Source organism: Lepidothrix coronata, unplaced genomic scaffold (genome assembly GCF_001604755.1).
Source record: "Lepidothrix coronata isolate B3197 unplaced genomic scaffold, Lepidothrix_coronata-1.0 Scaffold19, whole genome shotgun sequence".
Lineage (NCBI taxonomy): Eukaryota > Metazoa > Chordata > Aves > Passeriformes > Pipridae > Lepidothrix > Lepidothrix coronata.
The window spans coordinates 5,009,734-5,029,511 of NW_016690199.1; the positions used below are offsets into that span (position 1 = coordinate 5,009,734).

The 19,778-nt window shown below is 45.0% G+C and overlaps 1 protein-coding gene across 4 annotated transcripts in view; it reads left to right on the top strand.

Moving 5' to 3' along the window:
• The window catches only part of LOC108493827, a 42,301-nt gene that overhangs the window by 12,713 nt on the left and 9,810 nt on the right, over positions 1 to 19,778 (top strand). For 2 of the 4 annotated variants that reach the window (XM_017807708.1, XM_017807706.1), the window contains exons 2-9: positions 4,776 to 5,099; positions 6,715 to 7,309; positions 8,968 to 9,085; positions 13,037 to 13,111; positions 15,279 to 15,379; positions 16,414 to 16,506; positions 17,861 to 17,993; positions 18,974 to 19,080. In XM_017807708.1, coding sequence (XP_017663197.1) covers positions 4,776 to 5,099; positions 6,715 to 7,309; positions 8,968 to 9,085; positions 13,037 to 13,111; positions 15,279 to 15,379; positions 16,414 to 16,506; positions 17,861 to 17,993; positions 18,974 to 19,080 — 1,546 coding nt within the window. The other 2 variants (XM_017807709.1, XM_017807710.1) reach the window with 2 other exon arrangements.

Consider the following 19,778-nt stretch of genomic DNA (forward strand, 5'->3'; position numbering starts at 1 on the left):
ACTGAATTCCTCCAGTTTCAGACAAATCCAGAGAAGGACAGAAGTCTCAGATTAACTTCTGCAAAATGGAATAAAAATCAGTGGCTGAGCAGATAAGAGCTGCTCAAGTGAACACACTCGAGAAGAGAAAGGAAGAAGATTCCTTCTTTCCCTTTTTCTTCAGCTGTGTCTGAAGGGCAGCTCCAAATTAGCTGCAAAATCATAGCTCTGTGGCCTGTTTGGGGTAGCACAGATCTCAGAAAGGTGAGAGGGTGCAGCCTGCTGCCAGGAGCCACCACAGGGAAGCAACTTCATTTCGTCTGTAGGAAAAGCTGCCTGTATTAAATATTTGTGCTGCTTTATTTGCTCTTACACACACATGGCTTAGCTGGAGAGTAAACAGCGGATTTGTTGAGCAACAGAGGCAAGGAAACCATGTTTGTATACCTTGAGACTGAGCTACCAGGTGGAGTCTGATGAGTAATAAAGGCTGAGTTCATGCCATGTTCTGTTCCTCAGCAGGAACAACAAAGGTCTACCCTCCCTCCTCAGCTATGTGTGTCCATGGAGTGTGTAAGGATGTACTATTTTGTTTCAGCCATCTTCTGTCAGTTTGGTTAAAACTGGCTTTAAAAGTAGTTAAAACTGACTTAAAATCCACTCGAGTGCCTTAGGGCAGGGGATCAGATGAATACAGAGACACCTGCAACCTGTGGCTACATTGTCTTTTTTCTTTAGGAAATGGGATTATCCTTAGGAAAAAAGAATAAATGTATGCTTTCACAGGATAATAAACAGCTAATTGTCCACAACTGACAAAGTCACCTCTTGCGTGTGACCATTATGGCAATACCAGCTGCAATGTCAAACTAGAGGGGAAGGTGTTTTGTTTTGTTTCTTTGTTGGTTTGTTTTCTCTCTCTCCAAAAAGCCTACCTTGCTTGGAATGGAGACTGGCTGTTCTTTGATTGCTGATGAAATCAAAGATGCTGTGTGTGGGTGGGGGAACACATTGTCAGGCTACAGCTTAGCTTCACAGAGTGGTTTTGCATGGATTTATATCCTAGGGAACCAACATCTTTCTGTGCCATACTCTGCATGTTTTATCATCATAATTAATATTCCTTTCTGCCATCTTTCATGCCTTTGGTTCAAAGTGGTGGAGAGTACTAACATATTCTGGAAACAAAGAAGGAGGCAAAAAACCTCTCTCTCCAGATACTGCAGATTCACCTGCCTGTTAGGCCCAAGTGTATTTCCTATAACATGCTACTGAGCACAAAATTTCCATAGTATATAACTGACTGTGTTCATGTAGCATCCCTGCAAAGCAAGCAGAGGCATCACTGCATTGCTGGAATTGGAATATTAATGTAATCGGACTTTTGCAAAATCATTTAATTTGTAGTGCTAGTAGTCTGACCTCATCCAATTAGCATCCAGACCAAACAGCTATTGTCCAAGTCAGGCACACAGTCCACTTATTATGAAGAGATTTTATCTATCTAGGCAAAAGAAATGGGAAACAGCAAGATAAAGAGTTAAGTCAACAGAGAAACAATATAAAAATGTATCCAATATATTCACTCATTTAATGAAAGATCCCAAAGACAAAGGAGGTACAGTTTTTCCGAGATAGGAAAACAGAGTCATAGTGATGTGGAGAGGCTGTGGGCTTTTCCAGAAGCTCCAGGCAATGAGGGAAACTCCTGAATGCTGGGGATGTCCCTAGCAGACAAATTGCTCTTCTTTCACAGTGAGCATAGCAAGGGTCAGGGCAGGGAGAAGAATGACCCAGCTAGGGAACATCCCATTGTGGATAAATAGAGGTATTGAAACACCAGGAAGAAGGAGGAGGCAGGCTTCCAAGAAGTGGCTTTTGAGGAAGAAGGAAGTCATTTGGTACACCTGACAAAGGAATTTGTTCAGAAGCAGAACTGTGCATGTTCTTGGTCCTGTGTCCTAATGGTTTTCTACTGCCCTTCTTTCCGTGAAACGGCTCCCCTCGGGTGGGCAGCTCAAAGAGCCCATGGAAAGGGCAGATAAAACATGGCAGTGCCTCAATTTCCCTGCCCAAAACAACAGGTTTGGACAGCAAACAATCCTTTTGCATTATGTTAACTCTTTGTGAAAGAACTTTGTTCTAGTTTGATCTTGACACTTTTCAGCTCCTCTGCTGTAAAGGCAAAGCTTCCCAAGGAGTTTTGCTTGTTTAGGCAATAGCATCATTCATGGAAGCACTGTGTAGAAGATGTTACTAGAGATTCAAATTTTCCCCATGTTTTAACTGCAGAACTTCAGCCTGAGCAGTAAAATAGCATTATAGACAGAGGGGAGAGACCTGTGCACCCGGACGTGCTGTTGAGGCACATGGACCCAGGAAAGCAGACTGCTTGGTGGCCTTTGGGCAGCTCCTTTGTGGCATGTCCTCTCCTGGTGCATTCCCCTCAGTGACACCATCCTTCAACCCAAAGTAGTTGTGGGCAGGGGGGTGCAGATAGGCTGACAATGGACTGCCACTCCCACTGTAGCCAGAGGGATGGGGAATCACCTGCTGCTGATGGGCTCAGCACCCTTGGTGAGAATGACCATCCCCACCCTGCTGTCCCTTCGCAGGGTGCTCACAGCTGTCTGCTCCCCAAGGCTATGGCCTGCTTTGCCTTCACACGCTGGTTGTCCTGGTTTGTGAGCGAGGGGAAGGTTGGACAGAGGGGCCCTCTGGGTTGGTTGTTGGTGCTGCAGTGCTCGGGTGGGCAGTGACCTGAGGGCACTCTCATCTCAGGGAGTGTCTGCCATGGCTTTGATTGAGTGAATCCAGTGGTCCATAGAATAAGAGATGCTCCTAGCCTCAGGAAGTCTATCCATCTCTGTGCATTCACTCCTTGCTTTCCTCAGGCTCATATTGTATTCCCTTGAAAGAAGCTTTCTGGGAAAACACAGCAATTCCCACACATCATGTTGCCACAGTTTAGGGGGCGATCTGCAGCTGTTGTGTGTTCAAAATCTATATACTGCAGAGAATATTGCCTTCAGGGCTGGCACTTTGACATCCAGTTTCCTTCCACAGAGAAGTCTAGGGAAATGTTTTTTGTTAGAGTTAGGCTTGTTGGAAAAATGCTGATGAAGTGAAACATAAACACATTGTGTTGGAGTTTTCATGGGAAAATATTGCTGAAGGGTTTCAGCATGGCTGGAATATATCTCTGCAGTACTGACCCCATCACTCCATCTTGTATTCATACACTGTGCAGCTATAACATTCTAAATGAAACTTTTTAACTTCAGCCGATTAAAAATTAAGGTCAAAATGGAATGTGTGTAAAGTCTCTCAATTTTTAACTTTTTTCACAACCTGGGAAAACACTGAGTTTTGCAACCTCAGTATTTCCTACTGGCAACAGCTCAAATGTATGACCACTGCTGGAATTTCTGTTTGCTCTTCCAAATGAAATGTATTTATTTCCTCCTCCCTATTGTTACTAATGAATCAAATGGCTCTGCGATAACATGCTGATGGAATTAAGCACAGAGTAAAAGAGCCAGAACAACATAACATTTACTTGGTTTCCAAGTAGGAAACCAGTAGAATTTTACTGTTATGAAAATGTAGAAAATCTTGGAAGAAACTGCAGGCGTTAAACCCAGAAATATGATATCACATATTTGGAATAATCTAGATGCTGTGTGGAAAAATTACTCCTTAAATTCATACCCTGAAAATAATTTTTGCATATTATATAGTTTTGAATAAATACAGCTTGTAATGACTAATACAAACTGTCCTCAGCTGATGAAAATCCTCAAGTTCTCAATTTAATTTTTGTAATAATGGAATGGAGAATAAACCCAGTTTGTAACTCTCTAGCAAGGGGAGAGTGGTAAGGACAGCATTTCAGCTTCCCTCCAAGTGCACTGCCTTTCTCACAGCAGTGCAGAGACTTTAAAAAAATCTATTTCAAACACGAGTTCCTGGAGTTCAAGCATACTTTCTGTGTAGGAATTTGTCCTGAGGTTTATGGTCAGACATTTTATGCAGCCAAGCAGACATACATCTCCTTTTTCTTCGCTGTGGGCATTGGCTGGTGAACAGATCTATATGTGTGCATTACACATATGGACACACACACATTTATGGTGGATTGCTGCAAGGTTATGCCATTTATATCTATGTGTGTGTATAAAAATATAAAACAATATATAATTGTTGCTGGAATATTGCACATTCCAGGAGGCTGAGATCACTCTTGTCTCCTCTGAATAGTGCTGTTAAAACACGGAAACCAATCCCCTTTCTCTGGGGCTTTACATCCCTGTTGGCTACCATGAGGCTTGTTGGGAGGTGGGGAAAAAATTGGCTCCAAACTCAAAGAAAAGCTCAGGTGCAGCCTGGGCATGTGGGGTGGGTGGAAAAGGATGTGTTCTTCATAGAAACTATTAATAATCAACTCCCTTACACTGATAGGATTGTCATCAAAATAACTGGCAGCGCAGGGATGTTTTAGTCATTTAGAAAATTCCAAAAATTCCACTGGCTTTCCCCTAGTGCTTGTGGTTAGATTATGTATGAGGTTTTTGACATTATTTTCCTAGAAGAGAGAGGGATTACATAAGAGGGCTGGCAGCCTATAAAAATGTCCTCACTTGGCACGGACAGGAACCAGGTTAGACTTCTTCAAAGACAGCTGAAGCCTGTAGCTGCGCAGGAAAAAAATAAATCAGAAGAAGAGAGAACTTTTCTGGGAGACGGATGCTAAGATCACCTTGCATAGAAGTGTTTCTAATGCTTTCTTCTGACAGTATTCCTGTTTGGACAGAAAGCCTCTGAATCTGCTTGGATCATGAGGAAGACAAAGCATTCCTGGGCAGCCGTGGTGGGAAGAGGCAACAAGGGGGAGAAAATGGCTGAGGAAAATGCAAGAATACTGCCCAAGGCCACACATGAAGAGAGAAAGAAGCAGGAGGCAAAGAGGAAAGGGACACTGAAAACCTTGGCAGGCAAATTGCTAAAGACTGTGGTTGGTGGGAAGGAGGCAATGAAGAAGGCTGGCGGTGAGGATGTGGCAGGGAATTTGCTAAAGATGCCAACCAGTAGGAAGGGAACGGAGAGAGGGACACCTGCAGGTAACCTTGAAGTTATCTTTGGGTCCAGGCCTGGATCTTGTCTGCCTCACTCAGCCCTGCAGGCTCTTGTTTTCATCAGCTTTACACTCTCCTCCTCCCCATCCTTCTCCTGAATTCTTGTCCTTTCTGAACTGTACTCTTGCTCCTCTGGAGAGCTGTGTATTTCACTTTGCCTCACAAGTGTTTCTCTTTATTGTTCTCATTTTTATCCCTGCAAAGACTCCTGATATGTCTTGTGAGAAAGATGATGTATGTGTGAGTGACACCTTGTTGGTGTGACTGTGCTGTTCTTCCACAGATGGGAGGGGCAGATGGGTTGTACATGGGCTAGTTGTGCCAATTAAGCATTTCCTATGTGTTGCATGTATCAAGGCAGGCCCAGTGCAGCTTGTAGACCGCTCCTGAACAGCTTGGCCACTGCTTTGTTGAAGATTCTTGCATCAACCCTTCTCCAGTTCCTTTCATGTTCCTCCCTTTAGTCCTGTTTGGTTTAATTCTTACTACATATATGAGATTTTTTTCATAGAGGAAAGTTAGGATTCAGGTGAAAGATAATGGAAGCTCATACTTTTTCATTCTTCACTCTACACCCAAAGCTGTATCCTGAATTATTTCAGAGTCCCACTACTTCTGGCTTTGTTTAAATTTCCCTGAATCTCATCAAGTTTGATTTTTCCTCTGGACTCTGCTCCAGATACCTTTGGACAAATATTTTCAACTCTTTGTTGCTCAATTTTGTCATCTGTAAAATGCACAGTAAAAAACCTGCAGCTCTGTGCAGCTGTTGTGAGATTACATCTAACCCTTGTTGGTGGGCTAGATGTGATGGGTAAGGCATTTTAAAAACAAGCAACAGTGGAAAACTTCTCCTTCCAGCTTCTGAACTTTAAAGATTTCATAATGCCTTGATGGGGTGTCTGATGATTAGGGCAGTGGCTTCATCATCACAGCTTCTTGCAGATGTGGAGGTCATGGGCTGTTATGGGAATCCCCTTCTAACTTTCACTTCTGGGCAAAATAACACGCCTAATCATTTGGCCTAGTTAAAATACCCTGATAAAGAGAGGGCCCTGGACTGCACTGAGCAGTCTCAGCCTAAGGCAAGAGCTCACTGGCAGGAGTGACACCCTCTGTGTAGCTATGTCAGGCTTGAGCAGGTGAGAGGGACCTTCCAAGGGAGCTTGCAGCGCTTTGGTCCTGCAAAGGTTTTCTGTAGAGGAAACAGAGGGTTCCTTCTAGGCTTGACTTTCAGCTGTTGACTTGTTCAGAAGATGTCCTTTCTTTAATGCTTTTCTTTTGGACAGAAGGTGCATTCCTTAAGGAAAGATTGCCATTAATGAACCTGCATAGCCCACATGAAGAGGTCTCTGGGATGATGACCAGAAAACTGCAGATTAGTCTGCAGGCTTGGTTAGCCTGGAGGAGAAGGGATGAAAGAGAGAAAGAGGAAAAAAGTGCTTGTCTTGAGGAAATTGAGAGGTACTAGTGCTAGACCTTAAGTGAACTTATCTTAAGTACATATGTATAAACTACATACTTCATAACTTGGATATTAAAGTGATGAGTCCTATAGACGAGCAAAGAAACAGCAAATTGTGTTCTTTCTCTGTTGCAGAGGAAACCATCTGCATATGCATTGAGCAAGGAAAATTTTTGGAAGCTTGTGATCATATTTATAATCTGAAGAATTCTGGAAATGATGGTGTGCAAAAATCTGAATCACTTTATGCGCTGCTGGCTGAACGAATGTGGACTGTGGTGGAAGAAGTGCTCAGTGGAAGTGGTAGGATGTTCCTGGAGCCATTGCAGTCAGTGGGGGAGTCACTGAAGTGGGAGAAGCAGAAGGAAGCAGACTGGCTTGGCAACAGCCAAGGAATGGATTCTGTTTCCACCTGGAGTCCAAACTTCTGGAGGAAAGATCTGGAGGAAAAACTGATACAGTACGTGACAGCCCAGATTCCCCTGTTTGGTTCCCCTGCTAACACAGATGATACTGCACTAAAACAGCATCTGAGTCATCTAGAAACGACATTTCTCCCCAGCCTGGAGCACAGAAGTGATGTCTTCAAGGAAGCAGGACTGCTTGTCACCTATGCCCGCTGCTGTCGTGCCTCTTTGTGTTCTCACCTTTCCACACTTACTGACAGTAACCATTTCAGCTTCAGCCAATGTCTTTTAATTTATGAATGGGGCCTTAAAATATACAAAAGGTACGTCTGAAGGACTTTTTCTCTACATTTTTTTAAGTCTCTATTTTTCAGTTCTGAACACAATCTCCGCTTCCTGATAGCACAGCAATGCTCAGGGCTCTTGCTTAGTTTAGGCTTGCCCACTGCCTCTTTTATCTTCTGTGCTCTCAGAATCAGAGCCCTTTTTCATTGCAGTACTGCCTTTTTCTAAATCCTTAGTAGCAGGCTCAGGGGCTTACCTGAGGCAGGCAGGTATTTCTCCACTGGACTCCTGTTAGACCTGCAGTTTTCTGCTTTATTGAACAATTTCTTTCCTCTCATTAAGCCTTTTTTAGCAAGGTCCATAATACTTCAATTACTCCAGCCTTTCTGTCAGCAAGGTGCTCTCTGGGCTTCTCTTGTCGTGTCCTTGGTTTTTATGCTGCTTTATCTGGCTTGTAGTTTGCTCAGTTGTTTCTATGCTTCCTGCATTAGTGTTCATATCACAGGAAAAACATATAGCAGATCATTAAATTTCTGCAGATGTGGTTTTCCCTGTGATCTGAAGAGCAGCACATCTGGGATCTTTTGGCCCAATGTGAATTCAAAGCCTGTGGGTGCCATCAAAGCCTGAAGCTTTCTTGTGATTTCTTTTTGTATGGTAGAGGTGGTGTTTGATTCTCTGTGTCCATGGTTTCGTTGCTACTTGACAATTCCAATCTACTCATGCCCTAATAGTTTTCAGCCCTTTGGGGTTATTTGATTGCTTCCATCCAAGCCTACAGCTTCTCTGATCCTTGTATTAATTACACTTATAAACCCTTGATTAGCTCATCAGCAGTTCATCAGGTGGGCTCTTCCCACACCCAGCTCCCAAAGGAGGGAAACAGTGTGTGGGTACACATTGGCCATGGTTAGACACATGGGAGAAGGGGTTAGGATGCATCCCTTTGACTGACACTTTTGAAATGGTAAAGCTTTAGAGTAATGTATTGATAAAAGTATTGAAAACTTACATGAAATTGGAGGTGAAAAATTACGTAATTTAAATTTATAAAGAAAATACAAACATTTAACATATAAAGAAAAGTCAAATACAGGAAAAATGTATTATGTAAATGCTGAATTCCTTCAAAAAAACAAACCAACGAAGCAAGAGCAGCACATGACTGTATTAGTCATGAGGTAGTGAAGAAAGTGGAAATGAGAAGAGCACAGATGCCAGCCTTAACTATTTGAATTTTACTCTCTGAATACTGTTATAACCTCAATGAAAGCTCATGCATAAATGCAGTTGTCCTGGTATATAGCTGCTTTTTGTTCCACTTAGACAGAATATGTGACACTTGTAAAATTGTGCATTCGTGCAAGTGTGCTTGGGTGACTCTACCTAAGCCTGGAAAGGAATTCAGCAGCAGCAATGAGGGAAAGGGAGAAGGAAACAACAAAAAAAGTGTAATTTGGGCAGCAAATATGGGAAGAAGGAAAAGAAACAGCATAGAAGGATAGCTGGCGAAAGGACATGATAAAGATCATCTACATGCTGTGACTGCCCAAACATGGCAAATACAGCTGGGTTCTTGCAGGGCACCCTGTTTTCTTACTGAGACTGTGGTGCCAAGCAGGAGTTGCCAGGCAGGCAATGGGCTGTGGACCATGGGAAGCTGCCCTTCTGGCTGAGCTCTTGTTTCTGTATGCAGTGGCAGCAAGGCATGTCTGAGACCCAGCCAGATCCCCCAGCACAACCTTTCCCTTGATGGACAGTATCTCGTGTGGATTATTTTGAAGACTGAGGAAAAGTTACTTGCAGTCACACGGGTAAGAACTCAAGGGTTTTACCCCAGTCTGCCTGTTCTATTCCTGTGGTTTTAATTGCCCTTATTAAATTAGCTGCTCCCTTGCAAGCTGAGCCAGCTCTGCTTAGCTGTGAGTAAGCCCCAAGGTCTTGACCAAGTTTCATTGCAGATGTGAAGATCCATGATTGTCTGCTGCCAAAGGGATGCAACCATGTACTTGTTCCTTAGCAGGGAAAACAGTCAGGACATTTGCAAATCTCTCTTAACCCATTGCTGCACCTCCATAGAGCTGCAATCTGCTCTGCTTAGAAGCCCATGAATCTGGAGGGAAGGAAGCCTATGGGTGAAACCCACTTCCTTATTGAGAGCCATTTCAAGGTGCTGTTAATCTTCTATTACTGAGCCCATTGTGTGCAATGGTTGGGTGTTTTTACAGCTGGGTAGGATATTGAGGCTGCTGGGTTTGCCTGTATGTGGACCCCTCACAGCCCTCTCCAGCCTGCTGGATTGACACTGTTGAGGTTATAGCAAAGACTATTTCCAGAGTTCAGCACAAGGAAATGTGCAGCTGGTGCACAGCCAGTAGCCCTCCTGTAAGGTCGGAGGAGGGCATCCTGCCATGTGATCCCACAGGTGACCCCAGCCCTAGGGCTGCAGCGCCTCTTTCTTTTCTCAGCAAAGCTCCCCCTTTGAAGAATTCTGTTGAGACATGTGGAATACAAATGAAGCAGGGAAGATGTGTTGTAGCAAAGGGGAATTCCAGAGGAAATGATGTTGTTTGAAAAACTCAGCAGGGCCTTTCATATTCAGCTAAAGCTGAAATGCAGCAGCAGGAGTTACCACACTCATCTCTCTGGCTTTCCATTTCCACCAGCCCCTAGGGAGGAGAGGAGGGGAAATTCTATGGCAAACTGCTGAATCATCCCAGGGAAAGTACTCTAAACTGCAGAGATTTTCCTCAAGACCTGTTCCCTGAGGGAGAACACGAAGGTAGTCACAAACATGGGAGTAGAAGTGCCAGCTGGTGACAATATGCTTAAAGCCTACTGGTTTCAGAGTTTAACATTAGGTATCTTTATGGGCTGTTTCTCATCGTTACCCTGGGGAAGACCACATGTTCTTAAGGTCTTTTTTTAGCATTTGTTTCAATGAAGGAAATTACTTTACTCAGGGTAATGCCACTGAGGTTATTTTAGGGCACGTCTCTGGGTCATTGACAAGCCCTCAAAGATGCTGACTAACAGTGATGGAGAATTCAATTGTTGGGGTTTTTTTATAACTTCCCTCTAACACAGTAGCTGGAGAAAGCTTTTGCTTAACTGTGGGCTTTCTGGGTTTGTGATGCACGAAGTGCTGAGCAGGTTCACCTCAACCTGGCTGTGGTTATGAGCACTTGTGCCATGCTACCCTGAGTTGACTGTATTTTTTCATGCCACCTTGGATCTGGAAGCATTGCAGCTCTACACAGTGCTGCATTATACATTGAGAGCAGAGCTGGAAGTGCTGGGGAGTGTAGCACAGCACTACCCTGGCTTGTTTCAAACCTAGCCAGCTTGGGACCAGCTCCAGATTCAAGCTAATGAGCTTAAGTGGACATAAGCTGATTCCATATGGAAAAATTATGGATGTCACTTCACTCAGCTCAATGGCATAGCTTATAAAACCTGCTTTATCCCTCTGTTTCTGGTTCCAGGATACTTCAGCCCTTCATTATTCCAAACGTAGAGGAAGTTGCTATTGAGCAAAATTCCTGTCAGTTATGTCTGAACAATTGTCATGTATAATTCTGACTGAATCACATGGTGTGTGTTTTGCCACTTCAATGGATGACAAAATTTTTCTAAATTAGAAGAGCCTGACCAGAATAAGCCATGGCCTGCTTTGCCTATAAATACCTGGCTTATCACAGGGAGTGCCAGCCTGATATCTCTGCATACTAAAAGCACTTTAAACAGAAATGAACGGCGAGAACTGTGACCACATCTGAAGTTGCTGAGAGCTCAGGTGTCATGTGGGGTTCAAAACCACTTGCAAACACCTTTGTGGGGAACTTGGTCAGCTCTGCATGCAAGTGGCATTCCCTCAGCCTGGACATGTCTAGGGCCAAGGGAGCTTTAGACATGAGACTGCAAGGTTGGCGAACTGAAAATGATGGTGCCATCGACTGGGTGGTCAGTCTGTCACCCTGCCCCTGTATTGGGGAATCTGACATGAGTGCAAGGCAAACCTTCCAGCATGATGCCAGTGTTCATTCTGATACTGAGAGGTGAAAAATGAGAAGGGTTTACACTAACCTGCAAAGGATCACTTGGGTCTGTGTCTTTTCCCCCCTAACACCTCTATCTTTTCAAACAGACAAAAAGAGGAGTGAGTAGTTCATGTGCTTTGGAGAATTTGGGCTGAGGACCTTCTGCTGCCCAAACGAATAAGGTTGTGCAGTCATTCTGCCCACTTTCCTGCCAATGTGTCAGCAGTGCACTCGCACCCATCTTAGACAGTTTTGACCACACTTGGTAGCAACGTAGGGGTCTCAAGGACGTTAAGTTCTTGCATGTTTTAAAACAGCAACCAGAGAGAAGAGGGACCCAAGCTATAGCTCAGCCCCCTGCATTTTCTGAGAGGAAGTAATTGGCTGGGCAGTCAGCACAGATGGACTGACCATCCATGGATCTGAGGCTTTGCAACATGGGGTGCCATATCTTGGCCAGACAGGGAGGAACAAGAAGGAAATTGGGCCTGTTTGTTACAGCAGAAATTCTAGTCCTCTCTCCAGCTCAGAGCCTTGGTGCCTGAGGTGCTGGTATCAACGCAGAGCTACAAACAACAAGCTCGTGTTAATTCAGACACATCATCTGACCCAAAGCAACTAAGTACCATGGCTCAACAAGTTATTGCCTTGCAGTTACTCACTAAACCATACTTTGTCCCATTGGGGAGCAAGACCTTCATGTTGGCTTAAGCTGGTTCATTTTAGTGTGCAACTGGGGCAGGCTGGAAGTGTTTGTGCAGCTCGGCTGGGATGTGTTATCTCAGCACATCGTGTTCACACAATTGCTCACAGTCAGGTGATGACACTCCAGAGGAAAATAATTTTTCTCTGGTTGTTTACAACTGCTTATTTGCCTTTGATTAACACTTCTCAGTGAGTATGGAAGAGCAGTTGTTTTAAATATACTTTTGATGAAATTCTTCAGTTGACAGCCACAAATTTCCTAATTCATCAGCCAGAAAAGAACAAAGAATAAAAATGGCAGATCAGACTTTACATTCTTTGGAGGAAGATGCAGGAATGAAATAATAAATAAATGAGCCAGGCTTTTGAGTTTAAAGCTTCTATAAAGGTTAGATCGTGTTTTAAGCAATAAGCCCTTTCTCTGCAGTGTTAGTTTTGTTTTTACAACCCATTCAAACTACTGTAAGCCAGCCAAGTCTTGGGAAATTTCCCATTGTGCGGCCTCATGGGGCTCATCTCATCATGACAGTAGCTTTAAACACTAACCCGAATCCTCTTTGCACTCACAAGTCCCTGGCTCAAGTGAGGGAATGCTTTTAATTAGCGCTGGCTCGTTTATGTGGGTGCCGATTGGAGCTGGGAAGGGTGGAAAATCTCAGCTACAGTAGCTGGCAGCATGGAGCTGTGTGTCTAAGCGTTGTTTTGCTGTGTGGGCGCCTTCATTTGAGCTAAGCTAACTAGGGAAGACTGTAGATAACCCAAGCTGACACTGGGATGAAAGGAAGCTGCAAATCATTTAAACTCAAACAAACAACATAGAACAAAACAGAACAATGTTATTAGGTCAGATGGAAAATAGCCAGGCTTTGGGTTAAATGCGACAGCCAAAAAAATAGAGGCAGAAATTCATCTAGCCCAAGTGCATAATGAGAGGCTGGGAAACCTAACTCATTATGAATGCCATTGTATCTCAACTGTTCTTTTTTCTTTTCTTTTCTTTTCTTTTCTTTTAATGTTTAGAAGGAAGTAGGGAAAGCCCTGAAAGAAGCCTTTGATATTGGGAAACCCCCTTGTACAGATGCCGCAGTCATTCAGGTAAATGGGGTGGAACCAAAAAGGTCTCACACTTAGGGGCAGTCCTGTTTTTGCACACAAATATGTGGATATTTGGCAAGACCCAGTTTTACATGTCTCAGGCTAAGCTCAATGTGTTAGAAGCTTGCTAGTTAGCTGCCACACTTAGACTGTGCCTGTTTGCTCCCAGACCTGTTTTTGTCCTGTGCATAGACAAAGAAAAAAAACTAACTAAAATAAAAATGAGCCTGAGATTAGCTAATTCAAACTGAAGTTGCATTTTCATTTATGCACCTGGATGTTTATGTGACGTTCTGTAAAGTCATCGTGTATGTTAACCACTCTGCTCTCTGTGAGTTCTGCAGAGCACTTCTACAAAAGCAGTGAGGGTTGCCAAGCTGTGGCAGGGCCCCATATCTGGCAGTGCAAATGCAGACAGGCTCCCTGCTCCTGTGCTGGGTACAGCTGTGACTGCTGCCCTCATGGGTTGGGTGGTGAGAGGGGATACTGTAGAGCACAGCAAAGGTGAGCGCTCGAAGGGCATTGCAGAAGCACATTCTGCTGATTTATGAGCAGCACATACCACGGCCAGAGGGCGTTTGGATCAAGACCTGCAGAAGGATTAAAACAAATCCTGGAGCTCACGTGTAGGCTCAAGTGATGCTGGAGATCAGGGGTAGGATGCGGGCTCCCACAACTGTATCTTTCTTCTCAACTACCACCACCCCAGCGGCAGTCCTCTTTCAGTTCATGAAGAGGAAATTAGCTCCATGGTCCTTTGGGATGGCAGACAGCCTCAGGCACTCTGTTGGAGGCACTGCAGCTGTCCTTCCTCATGAGGATACAGCTTTAACTTGCAAAAACTAGCTTTGCTGGCCCAACTCAAACCCAGGAATCAAGTGCAGAGCTCACAGCAGGGACTGTTTGCTCCTCGCCTTGCCCTGTGCCACTGGAGTGGTGGAGCAGTGATGTACCCAGTGATGTATCTGTTCTAGAGTGACTTTTAGCCACCAAGATGATTCATTTTCCTGATCCTGACTCACAGAGCAAAGGTTTCTAACAGGAACTAGGACAAAGCCTGGTTTGAATCCTGTGGTCCTCATATCTGCAACATCTGGCCATGCTTCAGCATGAGTGGTTTTCTCTGTTGCGTATGAAACTGACAGGTGGGTGATGGAAAAGACTGGATAAATAGGAAACCCTTCTGAAATTGCTGCCTCCTCAATGTTCACAAGCTGACACTGAAGATCAGATAAAAAATGAACAGGGTGTCATAGAAACTCATCAGCCATGATTTCCTGACACTTTGGGGTGGCATATTTTATCCTGTCCCTTTGGGTGAGCTTTTACATCTGTTGTGAGCAGTGGAAAAACCCATTCATGATGTGAGCCACCCTTTGTCTCTGGATGACGAGCATTGGGAGAGCACAGCCTATGAGGCCATCTGTCTCCTTTTATCCATCTGGCTCTCCTTTCCTTGCAAGCTTTTGTTTCCACAGAGCAACTAATGGGCAGCATTAAGTTGCCACCTGCTCAAGCCTGCCTGATATGGGGTGAATTTTGAGCTGTCTGGCACAGCCCACCTCCTGCAGACACCTGGGCCACCCAGCTGGGGTCAGTGGGGCAAGACATAACGCCATGGAGTTTAACACACACTGCTGTGTCAGGTGTGAGCAGTGGTGGCTGAGAAGGTGATAGATGCCTTCTTCAGACATCCCTGGTAGAGACCCTGGCAGAGGTGCAGGGCACACAGTTACAGCTGCCTAACCTCTTTTTTAGCAGCTGCCCAACCTCTTTTTTAGCAGCTGCCCCCAGATTTATCTGTGAAGGTGAGTCAGGTAGGAGCAGAGGTGTTCCTGCAGATGTCAGGTCTTTGTTTGAGCTGAGCTGCCAGGCTGGATGTTGCCAGCAGAGAACATCTGCAGAGACAGGCTTTCTCCTGGACTCCAGCCTGCTGACCACAACAAAAACAGTGGTAGCAAAAATGTAGGGTCAGGCATTAAAATTTGGCTCCTGAAAAATACTTTTATTTCCACTGTAGCTGTAAGGGCTCTCAAAACTTAAGCAGAAGTTGCTGCCTAGAGGGCAGAGGGATTTGGAGCAGGTGAGCAGTGGGATGTATTCCTGTTCACTGCATAGGTAACAAATGGCTTTGGCCTGCCCTCCTCTCACACATTGAAATCCACAGATACTAACAGAGAAGACAGAGGCTGCCAGGCGTGTCAGCGAGAGCCTGAGTGAGAAGGTGGAAGCTGTGTGCCTGGAGCAGTGCCTGAGGTTCCTGGAGAGGTAAGAAGGATGCTTCTTTCCCTCCTTGATAACATTCTTAATGCTCAAAAGAAAGAAATCCTTATGTAGCAACTGGGGATGCTATATTCACCTGGATCTTTAGTTTGATGGCTGTTTCCTGCTAAGCTGTTTCTGGATAGACAGCGCTTCACCGCTGTTCCATGTGCTCAGCATTTGCTGTTGGGCTAAAGCTGAGGAGACAAAGTGCATCTGGACTTGCCAGGACGGTTTAAAGCCTTGGGGGATGTTCTGGAGAGACTTAGACCTTAAACACAGCCAGGAAGAGGGGCAGCCATGTAGCCAGAGCCCAGGCTCGGCCCTTCCTACCCTGGCTGTTCTTCCCAGGCACAGTGCTTCTTGCTGGCTCCATGAGGCGATAAGGAGCTCTGCTTTGTCCTGGTTTCATAGGAGGATGAATGTCTTTTTCTCATCTTCTGCCCTCTCACCACTTCTTCTGACTCCCTTTATCTTCCTTTTGTACTTGGGCATCTCTCACCCTATGCATACCCTGCATCAGAAAGCGCTGGTTGTAGGTGAATGTTTCAGAAGGAGGTTTCATTTAAGATCCTTGGCCCTCCACACGATGAGAGAAAGAAATTCCTATAAAACAAGGTTGTCCAGGAGCCACTCATGAGATGGAAGCTGCAACAAAGCAGTCAATAGACTTTGTGGGTTATTCATACGTGCTGAGTCTTTGTTTCACAGCTCCATTGGCAAAGCCTGAGTTGCTGCCCAGAAACAGGTTTTGCAGCAACAACAATCGTAAAATGAACCTCCTGCCTCTTGGTCTGTATCAGGGGCATTCAGGCAGCTCGAGGGCTCTCCCTGTGCCATTTCTGTGCTCTCCTTCCTCACCAGCTGGGCAGGGCAGAGATTGCCTTTGTCATGCTGTAGATCCCACCTTACAGAGTGAAACTGTACATTGAAAAGACAAACAATCACAGAGTATTTCTCTGGTTTGCTGACAGGCTGCTGCTGTCAGATGCATTATGGAGCATGCCAGATTAAAGATATGTCTTCCTGTTTTAATTTAGCTATGAAGATGAAGTAAGAAGCTTTCTCCAGCTTGATGGCCGCCCACCAATCTGCAGCAGCTTACGAATCCTAGAGAACTGCTGCCTTCTCAGGTTAGAAACCAGAGCCTGGGGAGTGAAATGAGTTTTCTGCTGTCTGATCTCCTTCTGAATCTGCTCTGAGCCCAACCTTGCTTCCAGCTGGATCTGGGCATTCGACCCTGTGCACACCAACCCTGAAGCACAGAGGGAACCAGCTGTTGCCAGCAGGACCCTGTCAGAGCTGCCCTGGCTGCCCCAGAGAGAGGGAGGCTCAGATGGGGGCTGTGACCTTGGCCAGAGGGCCACGACTGCTGCACTGGCAGCGCTGTGCTGCTACTGCTTGCCAGCTCCCAGGTCCTGCAGGTGCAGGGGCTGTAGCTGGTGATCCGCCATCTCCACCTTCCTGGTGCCCATGGCGCTGAGCAGGAGGCTGGCAGCAGTGCTGTGTCACATGTGGAGACAGTATCCTGGCTACCCCTGTCTGTGTTGTGCTTGGGTTCCTTTCACTGGCCTGATCGTTCTTCAGCACGAAAGCCTCATGAAGATTGTGCTGAGATGTGTGTGCCAGTGCACTTGGTAAGCACAAGCTTCTGTGCTCTGCTGAATGAAGCCCCATGGATCATGCCAGGCTCTCCCTGAGGTTGCTAGGAAGGAGGGAAGCAATAAAGCACAGAAGGGTGGAGGAGGCTGTTTGCACCTATGAGCTAATTTGAGAAGCACTTGCAGCAACGGAGAAAACAAAGTTGCTTCACTTCTTCCTGTGCAAAGTTATCTGGGGATCTCTGGAGTCAGCAAAATGCCAAAATCCAGCATATGCACTGTGATTACTTGACATCAGAGCCTTGTGTTGAGCCTCCGTAGCTGTTTTGTTTGTTTTATTTGCATGTTGCTGATGCTGGATCCCAGACTGCATACTTATGAGTCTCTTTTATGTAATTCTTCACAGTGATCCTGAGAACGAAGTTGTACACTGAACTTTTCCAGATTGTAAAATGTCTGGTTTCAAGCTGGTGATAATTTTAACCACGATTTGCTGATTTGAAGACTGTTATGATGGGAGATAATTGTCTTGTATTTGTAGGTTGTCTGAGGTACACAAATGCTCATTCAGCCTCCGTTCGTCAAGGCTACTTCATGCCTACTCATTTTTGAAAATACTAGAATTTTTTACTGATCTGATCTCACTAGTGATGAGTACAAGTGGCATTTGTGTGCATTGAGCTTTCCTGTCCTTGTTGCAGTGTCTTATGAGAGACATCCGAAAGATGGGTGCACAAATATGGGTCACTGAGCTAGCCCTGGACCTGAGCATAAATCCATTCACTTACCCAGGCAGTCGTATTGGTTAAAGTAGGAAGAGTCTTGATCTGAGAGAATAGCCTGATTTGATCTGATCTATACTTTTCATATTTTTTTTTTTTAACAGGACTGTCTGGCTTAAGCTAACATACATTTACAGTGCCAGCACTGGCCAGGATCTTAAGGTAAATGGATTTCTAGACAGGATGGAAGATGACATTACAGAGCGTTTCCTGCAGACAGTCACTTCTAAAGTCAAGGTAGGGGAGATCTGTTTTAACACTGACTATTTTCAGACTGTAGGGCAGATATGCACTTCAGTGTCATGTCCTGCTTTGGAAAGGGTGAAACCATAGTTTGGTCTTCCAGTCCTAAGTGCTTCTCTGCTTTGTCAGAATCTGTGTATGGACAGCTTCACTTTTCCAGTTTTGGGATCCCAGTTCCATTGTTTGTAGTGTTGCTGTTGTGCTACAAGTAGGCACCCCATGGTGCCTCTAGGAATCCAGACCCCAAGGGCTGAATTTCACTGAGTACCTGCTCATCCCCAGCAGCTAGGCATCTTCTCAGGGCAGTGATAACTCACAGAGCCCAAGGCTGTGCTGAGTAGTCAAGAGGCAGAGAAGACTGACCAGAAATATGTCCCTCCCTTGAGATAAGTTCCCCTCCCTTCACACTTGCCAGTATCAGCCCATTAGCCCAGACACCCTTCTGATCCTGGACTCTGTGTCTAGGTAACACAGAGTTGCAGGCTCCTCAGTGTGTGGTGTTGTGTGTTTCCCTGGGAAACTCCCCTGAGCATATTCAGGCTCATCACACAAGGTCCCTCGAGTAGGCTGGAGGCAGCAATAGGAAAATGACGAAAGAAACCCTGGCTACACTGTGCAGTTTTGGTCTCCAGAGCTCATTGCCAGCTTGTCCCATGGGCCCACACACTGAGATGGGAACTGGGGATGGTTCTGACAGGGAGCCTGGACAACCCTGGGAAGAAACAGGAGAGCTAGGGCTCAGGTTTTCAGTCTTCCAGGTTTGGACTTAAGAACTTAGTACATCCTTCCTGAGTTTGAATTGTTTCTTTCTTTTATGTTTTGCTTTTCTTTGAAGTAAAGGCACAGGATGCTGCAGCTTGTGGAGGAGTCTGTTTCTGAGATCAGAAAGAGCAAAGGCACAATAATCCGTGTCTGCTGACTGTGTGGTGTCTCTACATGTGCACCCTTTGACTCTGTTTGTGCCTTTTCCTCAGGGAACACTGAAGAATCACTTCAAAAAGTGTGACAGTGGTTTTGGCCACATTCTTGAATCCTTAAAGCAAAGCTTTTTGGCCTTTGGGAAGAAACAGATATGTATGAGGTAAGAAATAAGTAAGAAAGTGAGAAAGAGATGTTACTTAGGAAATCACTAAAACTAGTCCTTGAACCTCTGGATGGAGCAGTATTTGAACATTAACCCAAACTGCAGTTTTGTCTGTTGTCAGAAAGGCTTTTAATTATCTAGTGGTCTCAGTCCAGTTCCTCTATCCAACAGAGTTGGACAGTGACATCTGAGACCTTTCTGTTATCACAGCAGAGAAACCAGCAAGTGAAGAAATGTGGAAACTGAATGTACCTCCTAAATACAAAGGGGGAGCATTGGGCCATCTCTGATCCTACCATTGCCACAATGCCATTATACTGGGAATTCTCAGCTTCTAATGTGCTTCAACCTTATTTGTAAGGAATATTTGTCCCTTTGATGGAGGGAGGGAGGACACAGAGTAGTGAAATGTCCAGATTCCTAAAGGACACAAAGGGTTGGCAAAGAAAAACCTCACAAAGAGCCCAAGATTTTTCACCTTTACAGTAGCCTAAATAATTTGTCTAGAATCTTACAACACCTTTTGAGTCTGTCTCTTCAGCAATGAGTTTGGTACCTGGGGAACCCTCTTTTGTATTCAGGCTGGATTTGCTGCTGCTACCTGTGCCACGTATGTCCCTCTAAAGCAGAGGGCTCCCAGGTCTGCAGTTTCTTTGACAGTGATTTTAGTTAGCATTTTGCAATGTGGAAAAAGG